The sequence below is a fragment of the Hypanus sabinus genome, chromosome 1, assembly GCF_030144855.1.
Source record: "Hypanus sabinus isolate sHypSab1 chromosome 1, sHypSab1.hap1, whole genome shotgun sequence".
Taxonomy (NCBI): Eukaryota; Metazoa; Chordata; class Chondrichthyes; order Myliobatiformes; family Dasyatidae; genus Hypanus; species Hypanus sabinus.
In genome coordinates, this window is record NC_082706.1 from 173,855,176 (window position 1) to 173,876,990 (window position 21,815).

General features: G+C 41.1%; 1 protein-coding gene across 1 annotated transcript in view; it reads left to right on the plus strand.

The window, feature by feature from the left end:
* Positions 1-21,815, plus strand: part of rab2a (RAB2A, member RAS oncogene family) — a 74,348-nt gene that overhangs the window by 48,877 nt on the left and 3,656 nt on the right. Inside the window, exon 7 of the mRNA XM_059981688.1 lies at positions 17,510-17,578. Coding sequence (XP_059837671.1) covers positions 17,510-17,578 — 69 coding nt within the window. The remainder of the gene's footprint in view (positions 1-17,509; positions 17,579-21,815) is intronic.

The following is a 21,815-nucleotide window of genomic DNA, read 5'->3' on the forward strand; positions in this document are numbered from 1 at the left end:
GATCTGTTCTGGGACCCTCACTCCTTGTGGTTTTTATGAATGACCTGGATGAGGAAGTAGAGGGATGGGTTAATAAGTTTGCTGATGACACATATGTTGGAGGTGTTGTGGGTAGTGTGGAGGGCTGTCAGAGGTTACAGCGGGACATTGATAGGATGCAAAGCTGGGCTGAGAAGTGGCAGATGGAGTTCAACCCAGATAAGTGTGAAGTTGTTCATTTTGGTAGGTCAAATATGATGGCAGAATATAGTATTACTGGTAAGATTCTTGGCAGTGTGGAGGATCAGATGGATCTTGGGGTCCGAGTCCATAGGACACTCAAAGCAGCTGCGCTGGTTGACTCTGGTTAAGAAGGCGTACGGTGTATTGGCCTTCATCAATCGTGGAATTGAATTTAGGAGCTAAGAGGTAATGTTGCAGCTATATAGGACCCTGATCTGACCCCACTTGGAGTACTGTGCCTCACTACAGGAAGGATGTGGAAGCTATAGAAAGGGTGCAGAGGAGATTTACAAGGATATTGCCTGGATTGGGAAGCATGCCTTGTGAGTATAGGTTGAGTGAGCTTGGCCGTTTCTCCTTGGAGCAATGGAGGATGAGAGGTGACCTGATAGAGGTGTATAAGATGATAAGAGGCATTGATCGTGTGGATAGTCAGAGGCTTTTTCCCAGGGCTGAAGTGGTTGCCACAAAGGACACAGGTTAAAGTGCTGGGGAGTAGGTACAGAGGAGATGTCAGGGGTAATTTTTTTTCCTCGGAGTCTTGAGTGCGTGGAATGAGCTGCTGGTAACAGTGATGAAGGCAGATACAATAAGGTCTTTTAAGAGACATTTACATAGGTACATGGAGCTTAGTAAAACAGAGGGCTATAGGTAAGCCTAGTAATTTCTAAGGTAGGGACATGTTTGGCAAAATTTTGTGGGCCGAAGGGCCTGTATCGTGCTGTAGATTTTCTATGTTTCTATATTTCTAATTTTATTTTCCTTAATTTAACAAGGTGACAGCAGGTACTTGGGGTGAGGGCTGAAATGTTTGGTTGGAGATGAGGGTATGTGAGAGCTTCACAAAAAGAGTGACAATTAACTTTCAGAATACATTTGGTGAGGTCCAGGGGTTCGAGGATACTTGGTAAGAATAGACATGATGGTGTCTATATGCATTAAGAGGGACAAAGGTCACTGAGTTCTGGATTTGTTGAAATTTAGGAAGCCTAATGAGGATGGGAGCAATTTGAACACTTTGATATAAATTGAAAGGGTTAGCATAATTCTTGATGGTAGTTAATTTCAGTCACTTTCCTTTTTTTAAAAAAAAACAAAATTCTTTTACATGTTTTGTATTCCTAGGGCAGAATTGGGTATTGTAAGGTGTTAGAGATTCTATGATAAAATAGTAATGGAGCCTAATAAAGCATGCAGCATGCTGAAATTTTTTACTGTTTGAATAATATGCTCTTACAATTTTCCTTCCAAAGTGGATGACCTTGCATTTATCAATTGTACTCCATCTGCCAGACCCTTGCCCACTCATTTAACCTATCTATATCTCTCTGCAGACTCTCTCTATCTTCTGTACAATTTGTTTTTCCATTCAATTTAGTATCATCACGAAAATTAGATACAATACACTCAGTTCCTTCCAGTTCGTTAATGTATATCATGAACAGTTATGGGCCCAGCACCGACTCCTCAGGCACACTGCTCACCTTCTGCATTCTATTAGTTAACCACTCCTCTATCCATGCCAATATATCACCCCAACTCTGTGTGTCCTTATCTTACAGATAAGTCTTTTTTGTGGCATCTTATTGAATGCCTTCTGGAAATCCAAGTAAATAATGTCTGTCTGTTCTCCTCTATCTACTGCACTCGTTATATGATGTATCTGCCTGATGAATTAATTTTTTTCCAGGTGCCTCGCGATTTCTTCTTTAATGATAGCTTTAAGCTTTTTCCCAGCTATAGGTGTTAAACTAACTGACTGTCGCTACATCTTTTTTTGAACAGTGACCTAACATTCGCTGACTTCCAATCTGCTGGGACCTGCCCAGAGTCCAGAGAATTTTGGTGAATCATCACCAAAGTCTCTGCTGTAACTTCTGCCATTTCTTTCAGTAGCCTGGGATGCATTCCATCAAGACCAAGAGACTTAACTACTTCCAGGCCCACAAGTTTTCTCAGCACTACCTCTTTAGTGATAGCTATTGTATTGAGGTCTTCACTTCCCATCACATCCATAATATCTCTTTGGGTTGTTAGATGTGTTCTCCACTGTGAAGACAGGCACAGAATAGTTAATCAAAGCCTCTGCCTTTTCCTCATTTCCCAATATCAATTCCCCTTCTCATCTTCCAAGGGACTTACATTCACTTTAGCCACCCTTTTCCGCCTTTATTATGAAAACTTTTACTCTCAGTTTTTATATTTTGTGCTAGTTTATTTTCATAAACTAGCTTCCCTTTTTTATTGTTTGTTTAGTGGTACTTTGTAGCTTTTTAAAGTTTTCCTAATCTTCCAGTTTCCCACTACTCTTGGCAACTTTGTATATATGAGCTTTTAGTTTGATGTCTTCTTTTATTTCCTTAGTTATCCAAGGCTGACCCTCCCCACCCTTACTGTCCTTGCTTTTAACTGGAAAATGCTTCTATTGAGCACCCTGAAAAATTTCCTTGAAAGTCTTCTGTTCCTCAACTGTCCCACCATATACCATGTTCTAAGTCTATGCTAGCCAAATCCTCTCTCATCCCATTCTAGTCTCCGTTGTTTAAGCAAGATATACTGGTTTTAGAACTATTGCACCCTCCATTTGTATGAGAAATCCAATCATACTGTGATCACTCTTTCCAAGAGGATCCCAAACTACAAGATCACTAATTTTACCTGTCTTATTGCAGGTGATCAGATCTAAGATAGCAGGTTTCATTAGTGAGAATGGGTTGCAGGAGGGGCAGGACTGAGCACAATGTTCTCAATTTCCAGTGTAACCTCCTGGGTCGCCTCAGGCTGGCTCAGCTCGTTCTTGTCTAGGGGGAGCAGCCTTCGGCCCCGCCAAACTGGGTAATCAGCTGGTGTGGATGCTGTGTGATGTCCCCGCCTCGCCCAAAAACAGACAGTACACCATATGCGATTAAATGAGTACGATTTATAAAGGTTACTATTACTAAGTGATTAATAACGATACAGTATATATGAAGAGAAAATTAAAGAAAAGGCGCCAAACTTATCAAAGTCCAAACCACTTCGTGCACAGCCGTTGGAGCTCAATTACTGAAGTCTTCTGGCCACCATTCGATCCCCTCCGAACTCCTCGACTCGCAGCTCAGGACCCTCCGAACTCCTCGACTCTCCAAACAGCTCAGGACCCTCCGAGTGGTCAACCAAGCACATCTAGCTTCATCCCCCCCCCCCCCCCCTCGGAGAATCTCCCGGCCTCGGACCCCCCTTTGGGGTCCGATCCTCGCCCAGCTTAGAGCATTGCGTCCTCTCTCTCTCGACCCCCTCGCGCCGATCTGCCCAAAAGCCCGTCAACAAAAGCTTACAGACTCAGAAGAAAGAACATTAATCCCCATTTGGTTTACAAAGGAATACCATTCTCGTTATCAGCAAATTAGCATTCCTGCTAGTTAACAAAAAAGAAGAAACCCTCTTTACACTCTCCCTCCACCAAATAAAAGTCATGTCCTCATGACTACTAAATAACTCGCCACCTTTCCTGCCAACACACCGTAACCCAAGCACAAGCAGTGACATCTCCTCCCCACACAGTAACCCTCACGCCCTGTTCCTCAGGCGCTACTTAGGCCAACTATCTGGAGTTCCCTAACCCTTCTGAGGCCTCCGTACCCCCTCACCTAAACCCTTCAGGCTCGGACACAACTGGGGATACCTTGGGCCCACTACCAACTCCTCTCTCAACCTCTCACTCATGCCCCACACTGCACACAGCTAACCCTCCCCGCTACACCTGACTCAATGGGAGAAGGGCCAAAGGTCTCTTCCTCAATCGAGGGAAAGTCAGCAAAAGGCAGCATGTACCACACATCCAGCACATCATCCATCGAATCTGTATTCTTCCTCATTCCTGTGATCGGTAGCTGCTGTTTGATCTTCTCCAAACGGAAACACGTGGCCTGCACTGCTCCCGCAGTCTCTTCAGCCTCCTGTTCAGTATTCACTGCACTTCTCTCCAGCTTTTTCTTCCTCATGACTTCTTCCAGATCAACTTTCAGGTTTTGCACTTCTTTTGAACTGTCGATGGTCATCTTCAGGTTCCCTTCAAGCTTCCGCTTCTCTCTGCTGAGATTCGTCTGTAATTTCTTCACCTCCGCAAACTCCCCTCTCCGGGTTCTCAGTTTGCTATTACCCTCAGTCAGACAACTTTCTTCATTCTCTCCAACTTGTAAGTCTTCCGAATGGTTCCAGATCACTTTCTCCAGTCTCTCCGTCTTCATTTCAAACTTGATTCCGTAGAGACAGTCACTCACGAGCTGCGACCTTCGCCAGCCCTGGCACGTGTCCCGAAAACACTTTAACTCGGTAGTTCTCAGCTGCTCCTGCAACGACCTCACTTCATATTCTCCTGAGGCAAATCCAAACACCAAGAGATCATCCACATACACCAAAACTCCATACGCCTCCACATCCCCTATGGTCTTCCACCTGCCCAGCAGGAAGGTTGCAAGGGCTCCAGATATGCCCTGTGGCATCTTTTCGGACCCGAAGACTCCTAGGGAATTTATAACGGCCGTCTTCTCCTTGTCGGCCTCACTCATCGGGATCTGGCAACATCCACTCCTCAGATCCAGCACCTTAAACCACTTCGCACCACTCAGACAGGCCATCGCCTCTTCTAGGGCCATATTCTGGTCACTGACAGTGCGCCTCTTCAACGCAATATAATCCACACACACGCTGCCTACGTCTTCCACGGCTTCAGGGGCCAGTCGCCGCAACCTCTCTCTCTCCGAGGTGTCTTCAGCAGTCAACTCCGCTCCCTCGTGGTATTTCGCAGCGTCCACTAAGAGAGTCTCACCCTCAGATACTTCCCCCAGGCCGTACCACCACTGGCTCTTGTTTGAATTCGGTATCGGCCCAATGCTGCTACACACGTCCGCACAAGCAGCTCGAAACCCTGGGTGAATTGACAATGCCTCCAAACAGCGCTCACCCACCTCCTCCGGGCAGGCTCCCAAGTGCACCAGTAGGATATTGGTTCTCTCTAGAACAGAACCGCTGCCCGTCTCAACAGGGTCCAGACACATCAGCATTAACGATTCCTGAACCTCAGTCTCCTCCACATTTGCCTCTAAGAACTCCATTTTCACTGACCAACAACCGTCGTCTGGATAATCACCGGCACTGGTACCCCGAATCTCCAGTGTCCTCAATGTCGCCAAGGGTAAATGCTTCCAATAACGGTTATGAAACAAACTGTACAGCAACTTAACCGGCGCCCCGGTGCTGAGGATGGCTTTAACTTGACTTCCATCCATCCGTAACAACACCTGTGCGCATGGCCCCTCTAAGCCTTCAGGAATAGAGTCTGCTCCTTTCGGGAGTTCCTTGGTACATTGCTGGGAACGTGCTCCCCCAGAGACCCCAAGCCGTTCCCCCACTGGGCCTCCTCTAAGTTTCCCGACACCTCTTGAATCAACGGAACAACTGATCCCCTTGACAGATCCCCTTTGCACCACAAGCAATTTATCTGCCCCCCTAGGCAAAAAGGGATATCCTAAAAACTTCTCACCAATCTCCTGCCACGGATATGATGAGCCCCCCAGCTGCGGCATTTGACTTCCAGTCAAACCACACGCATTTTCCCACACTTTCCCAGAACTGGCAGCGGTCACTTCGAGGTAATTGCGCCCGACAGTTCTAACAAAGTCACCAGCCCGCCTACTCAAACTTTCAACCCGTCCCTGTCGCTTTCCCTCAGCCAAGCACTGCCACTCACCCAACAACTGAGGGGTCCGCTCCGCCCACGCTTCCGCCCCTTTAGGGCTGGACATTATTCCAACAACCGGGCGGAGCCCACCACTGCTGAAACATCCCAACCTGTTACTCCTCAATCCCCAAACAGTACGGACAACCCATGGTCCCATCACCATTTCGTCAGCACCAGTTGGAACTCGAACAACGACCTCGAGGCTAACAACAGCACACCCAACACACACACAACGATAACCAACAATCGCACACCCACAAAGGCACACCAGCTCTTCGCCGCAGACACAATTTAAAGAGGGTGATCACACAGCTTCCACAGAAATCAACCCCGGACGAGCACCCCACAATGTAACCTCCTGGGTCGCCTCAGGCTGGCTCAGCTCGTTCTTGTCTAGGGGGAGCAGCCTTCGGCCCCGCCAAACTGGGTAATCAGCTGGTGTGGATGCTGTGTGATGTCCCCGCCTCGCCCAAAAACAGACAGTACACCATATGCGATTAAATGAGTACGATTTATAAAGGTTACTATTACTAAGTGATTAATAACGATACAGTATATATGAAGAGAAAATTAAAGAAAAGGCGCCAAACTTATCAAAGTCCAAACCACTTCGTGCACAGCCGTTGGAGCTCAATTACTGAAGTCTTCTGGCCACCATTCGATCCCCTCCAAACTCCTCGACTCGCAGCTCAGGACCCTCCGAACTCCTCGACTCTCCAAACAGCTCAGGACCCTCCGAGTGGTCAACCAAGCACATCTAGCTTCATCCCCCCCCCCCCCCCCCTCGGAGAATCTCCCGGCCTCGGACCCCCCTTTGGGGTCCGATCCTCGCCCAGCTTAGAGCATTGCGTCCTCTCTCTCGACCCCCTCGCGCCGATCTGCCCAAAAGCCCGTCAACAAAAGCTTACAGACTCAGAAGAAAGAACATTAATCCCCATTTGGTTTACAAAGGAATACCATTCTCGTTATCAGCAAATTAGCATTCCTGCTAGTTAACAAAAAAGAAGAAACCCTCTTTACAGCAGTGTATCAGCTGTGATGGAGCGGGAGGGATTAAAGGGGAAGGGGTGGCATTACTAGTCAGAGAAAATGTCACAGCAGTGCTCAGTCAGGACAGACTGGAGAGCTTGTCTGGAGAGGCTTTATGGATAGAACTGAGGAATATGAAAGGCATGACCACATTTACAGTATGTGGGATTCAGAGGAGCAAATTTGTAGAGATTGCAGACTGTTGCAAAATACACAAGGTTATGATAGCAGGTGATTTTAACTTTCCACATATTGACTGGGACTCCCAGGATTTAAAAGGGCTGAATGGGAAAGAATTTGTCATATGTGTTCAGGAAACTTTCCTTATTCAGTACATAGAAGTCCCAGCTAGAGAGAGTGTGATACTAGGGAATGAGACAGGGCAGATGACCAAAGATTATGTACAGGAACACTTTGCATCTAGTGATCATAATGCCATTAATTTCAAGGTAATTATGGAAAAGAATTGGTCTTGTTCTCAGGTTAAGATTCTAAGTTGGGGAAAGGCCAATTTTAATGATAATTAGAATTAATCTGGCAAGTGTGGATTGGGACAGGTTGTTTTCTGGCAAAGGTGTACTTGGTAGGGAGAGGCCTTCAAAAGTGAAATTTTGAGAGTATGGAGTTTGTATATTCCTGTCACAATAAAGGGTAAGGACAAGTTTAAGGAGCCTTGATTTTCGAGATCATTTGAGATTCTGGTTAAGAAAACAGGGTTTGTATAGCAGGTGCAGGCAGGAACAAATGAGATACTTACGGAATATAAGAAATTCAAGAGAAATTGAGGGAAATCAAGAGGGCTAAAAGAAGACATTAAGTTGATCTGGCAGACAAGGTAAAGGAGAATCCTAAGGGCTTCTCCAGATATATTAAGAGCAAAAGGATAGCAAGGAAGAAAATTTGTCCTTTGGAAGTTTAAGGTGGTAATCTTTGTGTGGAGTGGGAAGAGTTGGGGGAGATCTTAAATTGATTTTTTTCGTCTATACTTGCTCAGGAGATGGACACAATCTGTAGATGTGAGGTAATGCAGCTGTGAGGTCATGGACTCATATAGATTATAGAAGAGGAGGTGTGTGCTGTCTTGAGGCGATTTAGGGTGGATACATCCTCAGAGCCTGACAATGTGTTTAGGACAAGTGCAGAAATTGCAGAGGCTCAAGCAGAGATATTCAAAACATCTTTAGCCATGGGTGAGGTACTGGAGGATTGGAGGATGGCTAACGTTCTGTTGCTTAAGACTCTTAGTATAAGCCTGGAAATTATAGGCTGGTGAGCCTGAGTAGTCAGAAAGTTATTAGAAAGTGTTCTAAGGGACTGGATATGTAAGTATTTGGAGCAACGGGGACTGATTAGGCATAGTCAACATTGTTTTGTGCATGGTAGGTCATGTCTAACCAGTCTTAAGAGTTTTTCAATGAGGTTACCAGGAAAGTTGATGAAGGCAAGGTAGTGGATACTTTGTACGTGGGCTTTTGACAAGGTTCCACATGAGAGGTTGGTCAAGAAGGTTCAGCTGTTTGGCATTCAAGATGAGGAAGTAAATTGGATTGAACATTAGCTCTCCGGAAGAAGCCAGAGAGTGGTGGCAGATGGTCACCTCTCCGACTGGATGCCTGTGACGAGTTGTGTGCTGTGGGAATCAGTGCTGGGTTTATTGTTTGTCATCTGTATCAGCAATCTGGATCATAATGTGGTAAAATGGATCAGCACATGCACAGATGACATCAAGATTGAGGGTGTAGTGGACAGTGAGGAAGGCTGTTGTGGCTTGCAGTGGGATCAGGACCAGCCGGAAGAATGGCAAATTGAATTTAATGCAGACAAGCATGTGGTGTTGCACTTTGGGAGGACCAAACTATGTAATTCTTATGTAATTGTGAGCAGGAAAGCACTGAGGAAGTGCTGTAGAATAGAGAGATCTGGGAATACATACCCATAATTCCTTGAAGGTGGCGTCACAGGTGGATGGGTTGGCAAGAAAGCTTTTGAAACCTTTAATCAAAGTATTGAGTAGAGGCGTTGGGGTGTTAGGTTGAAATTGTGTAAGAAGTTGGTGAGGCCGAATTTGGAGTATTGTGTTCAGTTTTGGTCACCTAACTACAGGAAAGATGTAAATATGATTGAAAGAGTGCAGAAACAAATTTACAGAAGTGTTGCCGGGACTTGAGGGACTGAGTTATAGTGAAAGGTGTTAAGACTTTATTCCCTAAAATGTAGAAGATTGAGGGGAGATTTGAAGGAGGTATACAAAATTGAGGGGTATAGATAGAGTAAATGCATGCAGTCTTTTTTCACTGAGGTTGGGTGAGACTACAACTAGAGGTTATGGGTTAAGGGTGAAAATTGAAGTTTGGATAGGTACATGGATGGGAAGGGTATGGAGGGCTATGGACTAGCTGCAGGTCATTGGGACTAGGCAGATTAATGGTTTGGCATGGACTAGATGGGCCAGAGGCCCTGTTTCTGTGCTGTGGTATTCTATGATTCTAAATAAATTAATCAGCTTTAATTGTAATATGTGCAGGTTCTTACACCATGTGGTGTTCTTAAACCAGCAAATCTCCAATGTCTTATTCCCACTGAATTTTCTCTGTCGTGCTAAGTTCTCAAGCACAGCAACAAAATAAAAATGTGAGCTAGATGTGTTAGGCAAAATTTACAGCCTGTGGTATTGGAACAACGTTTAAGTGCAGTAACAAAGAATTCCAGTAATGTCAGTAGAAATAGTTGGGGCGATGATGCTCTGTAGTGGCTGGAGTCATTCCTAGCAAACGTTTATGGTTTCATCACAACCCACTATCTCCATTTGCTTTATCGGTGATGTTGTGTTGATGAATTCTATTTGGAGCTTATAAGACAGTGAATTTGTCTCAATCTACATTCTCAAAGACTTAGTCGATAGTCTTGGTTTTTTCAAAGTAATAGGCAAATAACGTGTTGCCACCTAGGAGTCAAATACCAGACAGCCATTGATGTTCATAATCGATTACCATAATAATCGCATGGTAACAAATAACAGAAATCTACCTCCCACATGCCCCATCCAATATCTTGCAACATCCTATGTAATGTTGTTAAGGAGTACTATAATCTTGTGTTTAACTTTGTTTACTGTCACCTCTGAAAGTAACTAAGATTAACCATAAATCATGCCTTTTGTCACAGATGTTGCATCTAAGATTGAATTTTAGAATGCAGTTTCTTAGTTTTGTCATTCTTCAGGTTCAAATATAAAGGCAAGCTCTTCAGTGAAATGCCATAGAGTTTTGTAACTCTTTTTAACTGTAACATAGTGCCTCCAGAATACAAGAAAATTTAATGGAGTGTGAGAAGTTAGTTATGTTTTGTAACTTCAGAACATTAAGCTAACTTAAAGGAAAGGAAGAGGGTCAGGAGACACGAGTCTTAAATTTCTTCTTTCCTTTCGGAGAGGTGTGCAGGTATCATGTGGTAATATGACAGATACAATTCACATATTTAATTATTTAACCCATAATAAAACTTAAACAAATCAATATGCTTAATCAACCAATATATACAAGATTACTCAAATATTACTGAAATATTAAATATAGAGCATGTTTCCCTACTTAGCTATAAACTCTAACTCAATATAGAATGTATCTTAGCTATTTAAACGGTATACTATGTTTTGAGGAAGTTAAAACTACACTATATAGTATTGAGGAAGTGGAGCGGTTACAGAGGACTTGGATAGATTAGGAGAATAGGCAAAGATGGCAGATGGAATACAGAGTTGGGAAGTGTATGGTCGTGTACTTTGGTAGAAGAAATAAAAGGGTTGACTTTTCTAAGTGAAGAGCAAACACAAAAAAACTGAGGTGCAAAGGGACTCATCTCCACTTTCCTGCCTTTTCCCCATAACCCTTAATTTCCCTACTATGCAAAAATCTATTCAACCTTGTCCTAAATATATTTACTGAGGAAGCCTCCACTGGGCAGAGAATTCTACAGAACCTGTGAATTCTTCCATTTTCTGTCTCTTTTAAAACTAGTCAGTCTCTTCACATACTGGGCTGTGTGTTTTTTAGTTTGAATGTCTCACTGTGTTTCAGTTTGGTAGCCACCTTGGGTTCACTTTAAACATACCTCATTGACACTTATGTTTTGTAACTTCAGAACATTAAACCAATTAAAAGGAAAACAAGAGTCGGGAAATGCAAGTCTTAAGTCTATTCTTTAAGCGAGGCAGCGTTGTAGCGTAGTGGTTAGTGCAACACTTTATGGTACTGGTGACTAGGGTTCAATTTCTGCTGCCACCTTGTGAGGAGTTTGTACGTTCTTCCCATGACCATGTAGGTTTCCTTCTGGTGCTCTGGTTTCCTCCCACAGTCCAAAGACATGCTGGTTAGTAGGTTAATTGGAAATGGCTAAATTGAGGGATGTTGGGTGGCACAGCTTGAAGGGCCTATTCCGCACAGTATCTCTAAATAAATATCATATGGTAGTGTAATGACTTAAGCAATTTACTTATTTAAACATGTAACCTGTAAAGTCTTATTTAAATGAACAAGAATGCTTAATCAACTAATATATACATAAAATTACTCAAATATTACTGAAATAGTAAATATATAACATTAGTGAGGGGGGAAACCCATAATTTATTTTTACTAAATTTTGTTACAAATTCATAATTGTCTGAAAGTTTGTATGTGATACATAATATACTTCAGTTTTGCCAAAGGCAAAACCTGGCTTTTTAAATGTCTTTGATTGAAATGTTTAATGTTCAACATTAAATCATGTCACTGGTCTGTCATATGAAACATAGTTAGGTGTTCGTGTACATGAACTTGCCAACATAATCTTGACATTAAGCATTATGTTTGAGTTACTAAGTGAGTAATTTGCAGATCCCATGTGGAATTTAAGTTGTATAGAGTAGCATGGAATTTGAAACTGCAATTACCAATTAATACAATTTGTAAAGTCATTGAGGTAAAGTATATATTATTCAAAACACAGATTGAGTTGACTTGTACAGAGCAGCTTTCGTTCCAAAGGAATATGGAAGTATTTGATTAAATTTTGTACTGGCTAGAAGCCAAATTCACTTGTTCAGAGCCAAGAGTCATTTGAAAAGTGTATCATTTCCTGAAATTCCCCATGAACTGATTATTTTGGGAACAAATTTGTGTATACTTTTTCAATTATCCAATCTTTTTTATGTGTTCATTTCTTCTGTATTTATAGCATCATGAGCTTAACCAATACATTAACAAATAAATTCAGTTGATTGATTGGTTTTGGAAATGCAAAGCAGTGTACACATTTTATTCATTAAATAGGAAGAATATCTGTAATTTAGTAGGAATGCCCTTCAGTTAAAAGCTTATGGCCACATTTTCTTATATGCAGAAACCATCTACATAAAAATATTACTATTCACAGCTGCTGTAAATTGTAATTCAAATGTGATCCTAAGAGTTTCAGCCTCAATAGATGAATCTACAAATTATAGCTTTATTTTTGACGCACTCATTCTTCCTGGAACTTCACAACTAGTGGTGGCCACAGTCAAATGGCAATTCTAAAGTCTAATCTTGAATAGTGCTCATGTCTAAAGAAAATACATTTCAGTTCTGCCCTCCTAACTGACTAACATGTACAGTAAGAATGGGTGTGAAAATACATTGGGTATAAAGAAACTGGGGGATATACATACAATGCAGGAAGTTAAAGATGTTAAAGAGTCGGCAAATACTTAATGGATGGTAAAGCAGGACGAAGAACGAATGGCCCGCTATTTAGGAGTGGGATTGTGTTGATTTGCTTTACAGGTGCGCTCAACTATTGTTTTATCACATGAAATGGAATTTATGTGATATCAAATACCAGATGAATTATTCACTCATGCAGCACTTCAGGCTTTGTCTGCCAATGCATTTGTCTTCGGGTTGGGGTCACCCTTTGCTGAGGAGGGGAATGAAGTAGCATCCATCTAATTGTATTGCACAATTCACTATGAAATATGGCAAGACTGAAGAACTTGAATTGAACTATTGGTTTTGGGTATGCCTCGTCATTATTCTTTAGCATGCTGAGTTCATAGAATGCAGCCTTTTGTGCACTTTATGCAGTCCTGGGTAGGTCTGTAGTCTAGTGTAATTTCTTTTTCTCTGTTGTTTTCACGTAGTTTGGTGTAGTTTTTGTACTGTTTCATGTAGCACCATGGTCCTGAAAAACATCTCATTTTTACTGTGTACTGTACCAGCAGTTATGGTCAAAATGACAATAAAAAGTGGCTGGACTTGAATATTTTAGGGTTTGCTTTTTGCTGCTTGCTAACTAAAAGTTTGCCCGGTGCTGCGCCCCAGAGCTCGCCTGGCAGAACAAGGTGGACTGGGACAATTTTCTATAATCTACAGTCATGCCACTGACTATATTCATGTATGGGTGAACTATAATTAAAGGTGAATTTGAAACTTGATGAATGTGCTGCACAATGAGGTTACATTTGGTGGAATACTTGGCTGCTGTGCTAGCTCAGGGTACAGCTTTCCGATCTGGGCTGCTAGGTGTCTACTGAGTCCATTTTGTTTGAGATGGCAAAAGCATCTCAGTGTGATGGAAAGTACCCTCTGTATTGATTGGACTTTGTACAAGGAGTACACTATGATCATAATCAAATGAATTAGTGACAAATTTTAAAAAAGTCAAAAGAATGCAAGCTGATTAGGCTAGGAGGAGGGAGCACAGCAAAATATCAATTATTTGCTCATTTGACCAGAATCTTGGCTGAAAGTTACTTGACTGGAACACAGTTTGCTGGAAGAACTCTGTGATGAATGCTGACAATTCTCTTCCTCCCACTGATGCTGCTTACCACTGTTTCTTCCAGATTGTTGCTCAGGATTCCAACATCTGTGGTCTTTAGTCTCCTTGGCTTCTGACTTGTTTAGTCTGGTTTCCCACATTATACTTCACACGCAGGACCACTGGAAAAAAATTATTTTACAGTGTATCTTAAAGTGAATTAAATCTTGATCAGGAACATTTGAAATTCCCTGCTGAAGTGCATTATGTTCCTTGCCTCTCCGTTCCTAACTAGCAGGAAGAGTACCGATTTGCTGGCCAAGGGAATGTAATAGTTTATAGTCAGTAAATTCATTCCATGTGAATAACCTTATGGCATGGAGACATCATTTCATTTGAATATTTTTGTGTATTCCCATGCCATTCACACATCGTTGTTTGTCTCCACATTGTAGAGTTATCACTAGTTGATCTACACTAGTAAAACCTGGAGATGTGGGTCACTAGAGGAAAAGAATGATTGATTACACTCAGGCTTTTGCTTAGTTCTTATGAGATGTTCACAGGGAGGGCTTAATAGGATCACTGTGGATATATATGCTTGTGTCATGATTTTGGTTTCTAAATATATGCTGATTATTGCCAACACTGTCATTGGCCATATTGACATCTTGCTTGTCTGACTTAAAGTACAGGAAGTTCAGATTCAGATTTATTTATTATCTGTACACAGAAGCGCACAGTGAAATGCATCGTGTATGTTAACAATCAATACCCTAAGGAGGTGCTGGGGGCAGGTTGCAAGTGTTGCCATACCTCCCAGTGCCAATGTAGCATGCCACAATGTTCAGAAGGACAACAGGACAGGCAACAAGACATCAACAGCAAAACAAGCCCCTTTCCTGCCTCCCACCCACTCGCACTGACACAGTCCTCTGGGCCTCCGGTCTCCAGGCTTTAGTCATTGGGCTTTGATTTCTGGATTACTGATCAACTTTTGGCTAGCCATTGACGGGACCCTGAATTCAAGACTTGAACTTCATGTCGACTTTTTGCATGGACATCTGATTCTGGAACCCACCAACTTCAGACAGCCCAAACTGCATAAGATACCCTTTGTCACCTTTCCATATCTCTGGCCTTTGAGTATAGAGTGAAGGCTTGATGTCTAAATTCTGCACATTGCTATCCCTAAACTCTAAACTGACCCCTAATTGCTCTCTCTGTCCCCAAAACCATCTTTATGAACTTCCTAAAAAAAAGTTAAATCTGTGCCACAGTATTGACTGAGACAGCAACTGGGTGCCATCCTGACAAACAGGTTTTTGCACTACATGTTAGGAAGGCCAAAGATAATCTTAACATTGACTATCCCCTTTCATATCATCTATATGAAACTGAACCAGGATGTCTACAGGGCATTGGATTTTTCTCCATGATTCTTGATGATTAGCTCACTTTGTACTTGAACTTTGTCTCAACCTTGGTTTGAAAACTTCACCCATTCATCACTTCACAATCCAGTTGCATGCTATCCTATGCTCTTTTCTATTGATGAACAGGCATGGGGTTCAGGCAGTGGTAGTAAAAAAGAGAAATGTTTTTAAAGAATTCTGCTTCTATATTCTCCTTCCCAGAGTGTTTTTTTTCTCTTGTGTCTCACAACAGGGTGACCCTGCCTCTTTAACAGCTGTGTTTTCTCTTTCTTGATTGGGACCATCTGTTCTGCTTCCTCTCTTCCCCTTGTACTTTATCAAATTTCCCTCAAGATTCTCCAGAATCTTCTTGTGACTCCATCTTTCTACCAGGCACAACATCTGTCTTCTATAATATCATAACTTCAATCCCTTTATAATTTATATAATTTTTAAATCCATTCACAATCTGACTTTTAATTCTTTTTTTCTTGTCTCGCCCCCATTCTCCTCTTAATATGAAAGTCTGGTTATTTGTTAAAAAACTCTAAAATGTATACAAATGTTCATAAGTAATCTGATAACAAACTATGGATAATGGATAAGAACTAATAAATACCCATTCTCATCCATTTATAAACTAGAAGTAAATAATTTCCAGTACTTGCACAAAATTTCTGTGCAAAGGCAGGAGGACCTGGAGCTGTAATTTTGTTTTGAACAATAACATCGTTAACAGTTTTAGGTAGTGTGAGTCTGTCACTGCCCATGATGCACGTTGGCTCATGATGCCCATTGATCCCAAGATCTCCAGTGAGCCAGCAAACCTAGTGTGTACTCCAAGCATATGTCCTTGAAAGGTGGTTAGAAAATTTGTTTGTAAAAGCCCCTTAAAGGTCAGCTTCCTGGACTTTATAGTGGTAATCCTGCCCAAGTTTAGGAGCAGACCAGTGTGCCCCCTTCCCTTGCAGTAGCTACCCAAAGATGAGAATTATGAGGCTGTGGAGTAATGGGAATCTGAGCAACAGCACCTCCAAGTGTTTAAATGAGCTGCATTCCTTTGTATTCTGTGACTCCAGGTGTCTGTGATCAGCTTAAATCTTTTGCATGATTCAGCTCCATGCAGTGCTGTCCACCCCAGGCATCCTGTTTGAAGAAGGACTCCTGTGTGTGCTTCCATTTAGTTCTTAACTGTTTTGCCGTTTGCTATACTTGTTGTGTAATATCTTTTAATTCACTTTTCTCTCTTGTAAAAACCAAACACTGGGTCCATCTAGCTGCTTTTGGCTCAACATTTAGTATAGCTAGTTTCCTGAAGGGGTTCTGCCACCCCCTGTCACTCTGTCACTTCAGTGCATTTGTTTCATAAAATAGCTACCAGACCCCGATTTTTAAATAAATAAATAAATAAAATTAGAAAGTCCTTAACATACACTTACCTAAAATTCTTTTGAAGCTGAATGGATTTAAAACACATCCAGTGTGACAAAATTGAGCTCCTGTTTTATGCGACTTGTTTTGGTTTTCCTTAAGTCATATCACAGAAATGATAATTGGATGGAGTCATGCAGGCTTACTTTTTTCTGCAATGCTATGGCCTTGTGAATTAATTTTAATGTTACTAACGTCTATTGTTCATATTTTAAAGCAAATTTTATTCAGATCGCATTTTAGTCTGACTGAACGTGAAAGAACTGGTGACACATGGGGCTCCAGATGCTAGAATTAGGAGCAAGAGGACAACTGCTGGAAGAACTCAGCAGGCCAAGCAATATCTGTGGGCAGAAGTGGGCAGTTAGTTTCACGAGAAGAAATGTACTTGACCTGAAATGTTGACTATCCATTTTCCTCCACAGATGCTTGGCCTGCTGAGTTTCTCCAGCACTGTTTTGTAAAGGGATTAGTGTTTGATTGTTTTCTCTTCACAGTGAGTTTTTATTTGCAGTATGAATCATACTTAGTGCTCTCACTGAGGAATGCAGTATGAGGAATATGGCATAGAGTATGCTATATTCCTGGGGCCTGAGTGCAAATAATTGGTTCATCATGGTTAGGGCCATGGTTAATTTAGAAATTTTGGGTTGTCTTAAGTTATGCCACATTATGAAATATACATGTTAAATAAACTTCACATGGGTACTACTTAAGCTCTGGACTCCAAGATTTACTGAAAGTGTTGCCATTTTTCTGTGGATAATTTATCACACTAGCCCTCCTTGGTTCATGTTTACGTTGGAGTAGGATAGTTTGTGTTTTTTGTGCTATTCTCAGTAGAACTGGAGTGTTGAGTGAATTGGAATACAGTTGTAGGAACTTTTAACATTTTTATTTTTAATTTCAGGCATTTATTAACACAGCTAGGGAGATCTATGAGAAAATCCAAGAAGGCGTCTTTGATATAAATAATGAGGTAAGAACCACTTTTTGTAAGTGTCTTTGTGATAGTGTTCAACCTTTCATTCTCAGGTCAGTAATGAAATACAAACATTTTATTTTTTAAATGCTTTAGTGAAGAAAGCTACTAAGTGCTGAACACAAGACACTCTGCAGATGCTGAAAATCTTGTTACATACTGCACACTTTTCCACCAAGTCATTGGATAGTGTTTTTTTTGTCAAGTCAGAATTAATTTATTTCTCCTAGGTATTAATTACATTCATGGATAGAGACAAATACGAAGAAAAATGAAGGGAAGTGTTTGAATTAGTGGAAACGGTAGTGTTCTGTCCAGAGATGTGTGTATGGTGGTCTTCATTTCCAAGACTAATTTGAATATAAACCCAAAGGAATGATCTCGCAGCCTACTAATTGAGTGAAGAGCTACTTTATCTTTGGCACTGACTGTGTAGACTGTCTTTGTTCATGTTTTTCACAAGGCGGTTATACAATAATATACCGTTAACAAATACCTGAATGGTTAATATCTTGTACGTAAGTACTTGTGGGTCCCTTGAGTTTTGGAAATAAAATCAGTAACCAAATCGATTTCTACTAATGTACATTTTTTGCTTTTGCTTCTAGACTTTGGTGCACATTCAGCTTCTAGAGCAATCTTACAAACTAACACTAGAGGGTGGTATGACCAAAACAAAAGGAAAATTTGGAAATAGCTGTCATTGAACAGAATTGGAACTGGTTATTAGCTACAGTTAAATTGAGTTATTTTAAACTTGACAAGAGTACAATGTAAACAAGTAGATTTAATGCTAGCATTTGTACAAACTATCAAATTTTAAAATGTGTGTTATAAGTTGAAATTAAGGTCTGATCAAGCTAATATTCTGACAGTGTGGGTTTCAAAGTTTATACCATCGTTTGAGCTGTTTCAAGCATACGATTGGGAAATTCTGATCTAAATGTTTTTTTTTGGATAATGGCAAATAGCGTTATGGATGAAACTAAGTATTTTCTTAGATGCTAACTTTGACTCTTACACAATACTGATCATCCAGAAATAGATGATGCAGATTGCAAATTAAGAAAAACTTGCAAGATAGTACTATATGGGGTATCACCATGGTTCTTGATGGGTGGTTTTAATTTTATGTAAGACATCTTGCCTGTTTTAAGTTTAAAAACTGTCATTTGTTATGGATAAAGCTCTGTATAGATCTTACATAAGATGTTGCATTATTCCAAACAGTCATAACATTTGTGGCATGAATCTGATCAGATCTTGCATGGTTTTATGTTTAAAAACATAAATAGGAGTTTACTGACCTGGCCATGGATTCAGCCTTTGTCAGTAAAAGATGCAAGATTTATCAAGAATAGAATTAAGAACTGAAAATGCACGTAGACTAAGATGTTAACTGTCCTGTGCTGTCATCAGTGGGATCATCAGATGATCTGCCACCTGTCTTCAGGAGTTTCGGCCCGCTTATGATCAAGACTCCCTCGAGGTGGTGGGCCAGGAGTGCTAAAGCACCACCTCCCACTGATGAGCTTAACAACTTGGCATCTGCCTCTATCAGAGTTGTTGGTTGCTTCCATCCAACAGATAGTCGACTCTTCAGGTGTATACGCAGCTACTGAAGAGTTTACAAAAGATGGATACACTGTCTGACTATTTGCCCCTCTGGATGTACTTAGTCCACACCCATGATGATCCTGCCTCTGCTGTCTCAGCTACAGCCCTGCTGATTGACTTGATCTCTCTTCTAGTAAAGCCAAGGTCATGCAGCCACTTCTGGAAAGTGAACTCAATAAAGCCATGGCACCCGACTTCGAATGGATAGCATGAGACCTTCCACCCTCTGTCTCTGCACTCTGATCTTAATTCTGCATACTTGGTTAACTTGTGCTCATGGGCTTCATTGATGCTGTTTTTCCAGGGGACTGTGAGTTCATCAATAACCACTTCTCTACTGGTGTATTCAAATTGTACTTCAGATTTATTTTTGAACAAAAATTTTCCTTTGCTTTTTACAACTATCTTTTGAGAAAACTAGTGAATTTAGTATTGAGGTCATTATAGCATCATTTAAATCTTGAAATGACTTGCTCTCCCTTCTGCTATGTTGGAGATTTGGTTGAAGTCTCCTCTCAGTCACTCTCACAACAATGAACTAGTGCTGTCATTGCCACAAGCCTCTACGTGACACATGTCAGTGATTATTACTTTCCCCCACATTGGGCCACGTGGTAAGATCACTGTTTAGGAGCTTAGTGGAAAGCAGGGTTTTGTGCCAAGTTCCCAGCACAGTAATGCACAGACCAGGTCTATTTCTTTAAAGTATAAGGGTTATGAACAGAGTGTTTGGCCTCCAGGATTTAGAGCTCTGTAACAAATCGGTGTTCTGTAGGGCAGTGCTATGTGGTCATCAACTGCCATTAATGGAGAAAATTGGATGTTTCATGAAACAGTTTTGGCAGCATATCTGGGGGCTTCTACTTCTTAAATTCTGTGTTTATACTCTCTTTGTTCAGACTACCAGAGTATGCTGCATCATTTCTAGTGAATTGACTTGGAATCAAAGAGTTGTAATTAGTAACTATATTAGCTAAGTCAGATTTACTTTTAAGTGTGAAGAATTGCATCATAAATGTGGGTCTGTCTTCTAGAATCCTGTCTAAATAGTACAAAAGCTGCCTGGGGATTTGTCTCAGGAGATTGTTTTGCCCATTACAAACTAGTGATTGTTTTGTAATAACAAAATCAATGTTATTTTGAATATCCCTCTTTACTGGGAGGGGAATCATTAATCCTCAAACTTCATTTGGAAATTTTTACTTCTGTCAACTTGGACAGAACAGTTAATAGTTCAGTTGAGTTTGAATTAAAATGATTAGGGTGGATTGAAAAGTGAATGCACGGTCATGGATCATGGTGCATTTAAAAATGGTAAGTGCAAAAAATCACAATGGTACAGATCGTCTAATTTTACGGAAACAAGTTTTCTATGATCTTTTTGCTGTCTGACAAGGCTTTGAGTTTTGTGTTGTCAGAAACCACTAGTGGTTGTTATTTGTTACTTGGATAAGTGCCAAGCTTCTGCTTCACAATATCTCAAAAGGTTGCTACTAGTCCAGATGGATAAAACCAATGAGCCATAGGGCATGTATTCAATAAGAGGAGTTAGAGTGAACTTAAACCACATCATCTGGTGTAAATACAAAACTGCTGCCAGAAACCCCAAGGCTAATATAAAAATGGAATGGCTGCCAAGTATTTTTTTTAAATCTGAGATTTATCATAGAGCACTTTGCTTCTAAAGAAACTTTATCAAGTTAACCATGACTTTTAGAGGGGAAAAATAGAGTTAAGGTGTAACCACTTGAGTGAGTAAGTGTTGAGATAAGTCTGTGTTTGATGAATGAAAGTGCTGTGTGTACATGCGTGTGGGTTCTTGGCAAACTGCCATGTCTTTGGGGAGTGTTGAGATTATTGATGACATAGAACACTCGTACTCTTGGCATGTACAGCTGATTCAAACTGGCAAAAGAATTGGTGCCGAGAGGATCAGTGTTTTTATATTCTGCTCGTTTAACACAATAGGGAATCATTTATATGGAGCACCTGTTTAGTGCAAGTTGTATATGGACTACTGTGGGTCATTTTTCAAAAGCTCTTTGGTTCCTTTATATGGGAGATAAAATTGTACATGTTTAATTATGTATTTTGTATATCAGGTATAACAGAAGCTGGATCATTTCAGTCAAACAAAATGAGCCCAAGTTATATTTGTATAAAAAGAAGATTGCTTTTAAAATTGTTGAGCTATGTGTTCAAGAAACATTTCACAGAACAATATATTTCTGCATGGAAGGAAGCCACTCAGCCCATTGATCACATGCCATCTCTGTATGAAGAATAGTCCAGCTAGTTCCATTCCTCCACTCTCTCCCTTTAGCCTACAACTTACCTTGCAGATACTAGGTCAGGGGTCAGCAACCTTTACCACTGAAAGAGCCACTTGGACCCGTTTCCCACAGAAAAGAAAACACTGGGAGCCGCAAAACCCGTTTGACATTTAAAATGAAATAACACTGCATACAACGTTTTGTTTTGCCTTTATGCTATGTATAAATAAACTATAATGTGTTGCATTTATGAAATTGATGAACTCCTGCAGAGAAAACGAAATTACATTTCTGCATGCAACAAAAACATTTTGAACTCCGAAAAAAAGACGTTGGGTTGAAGG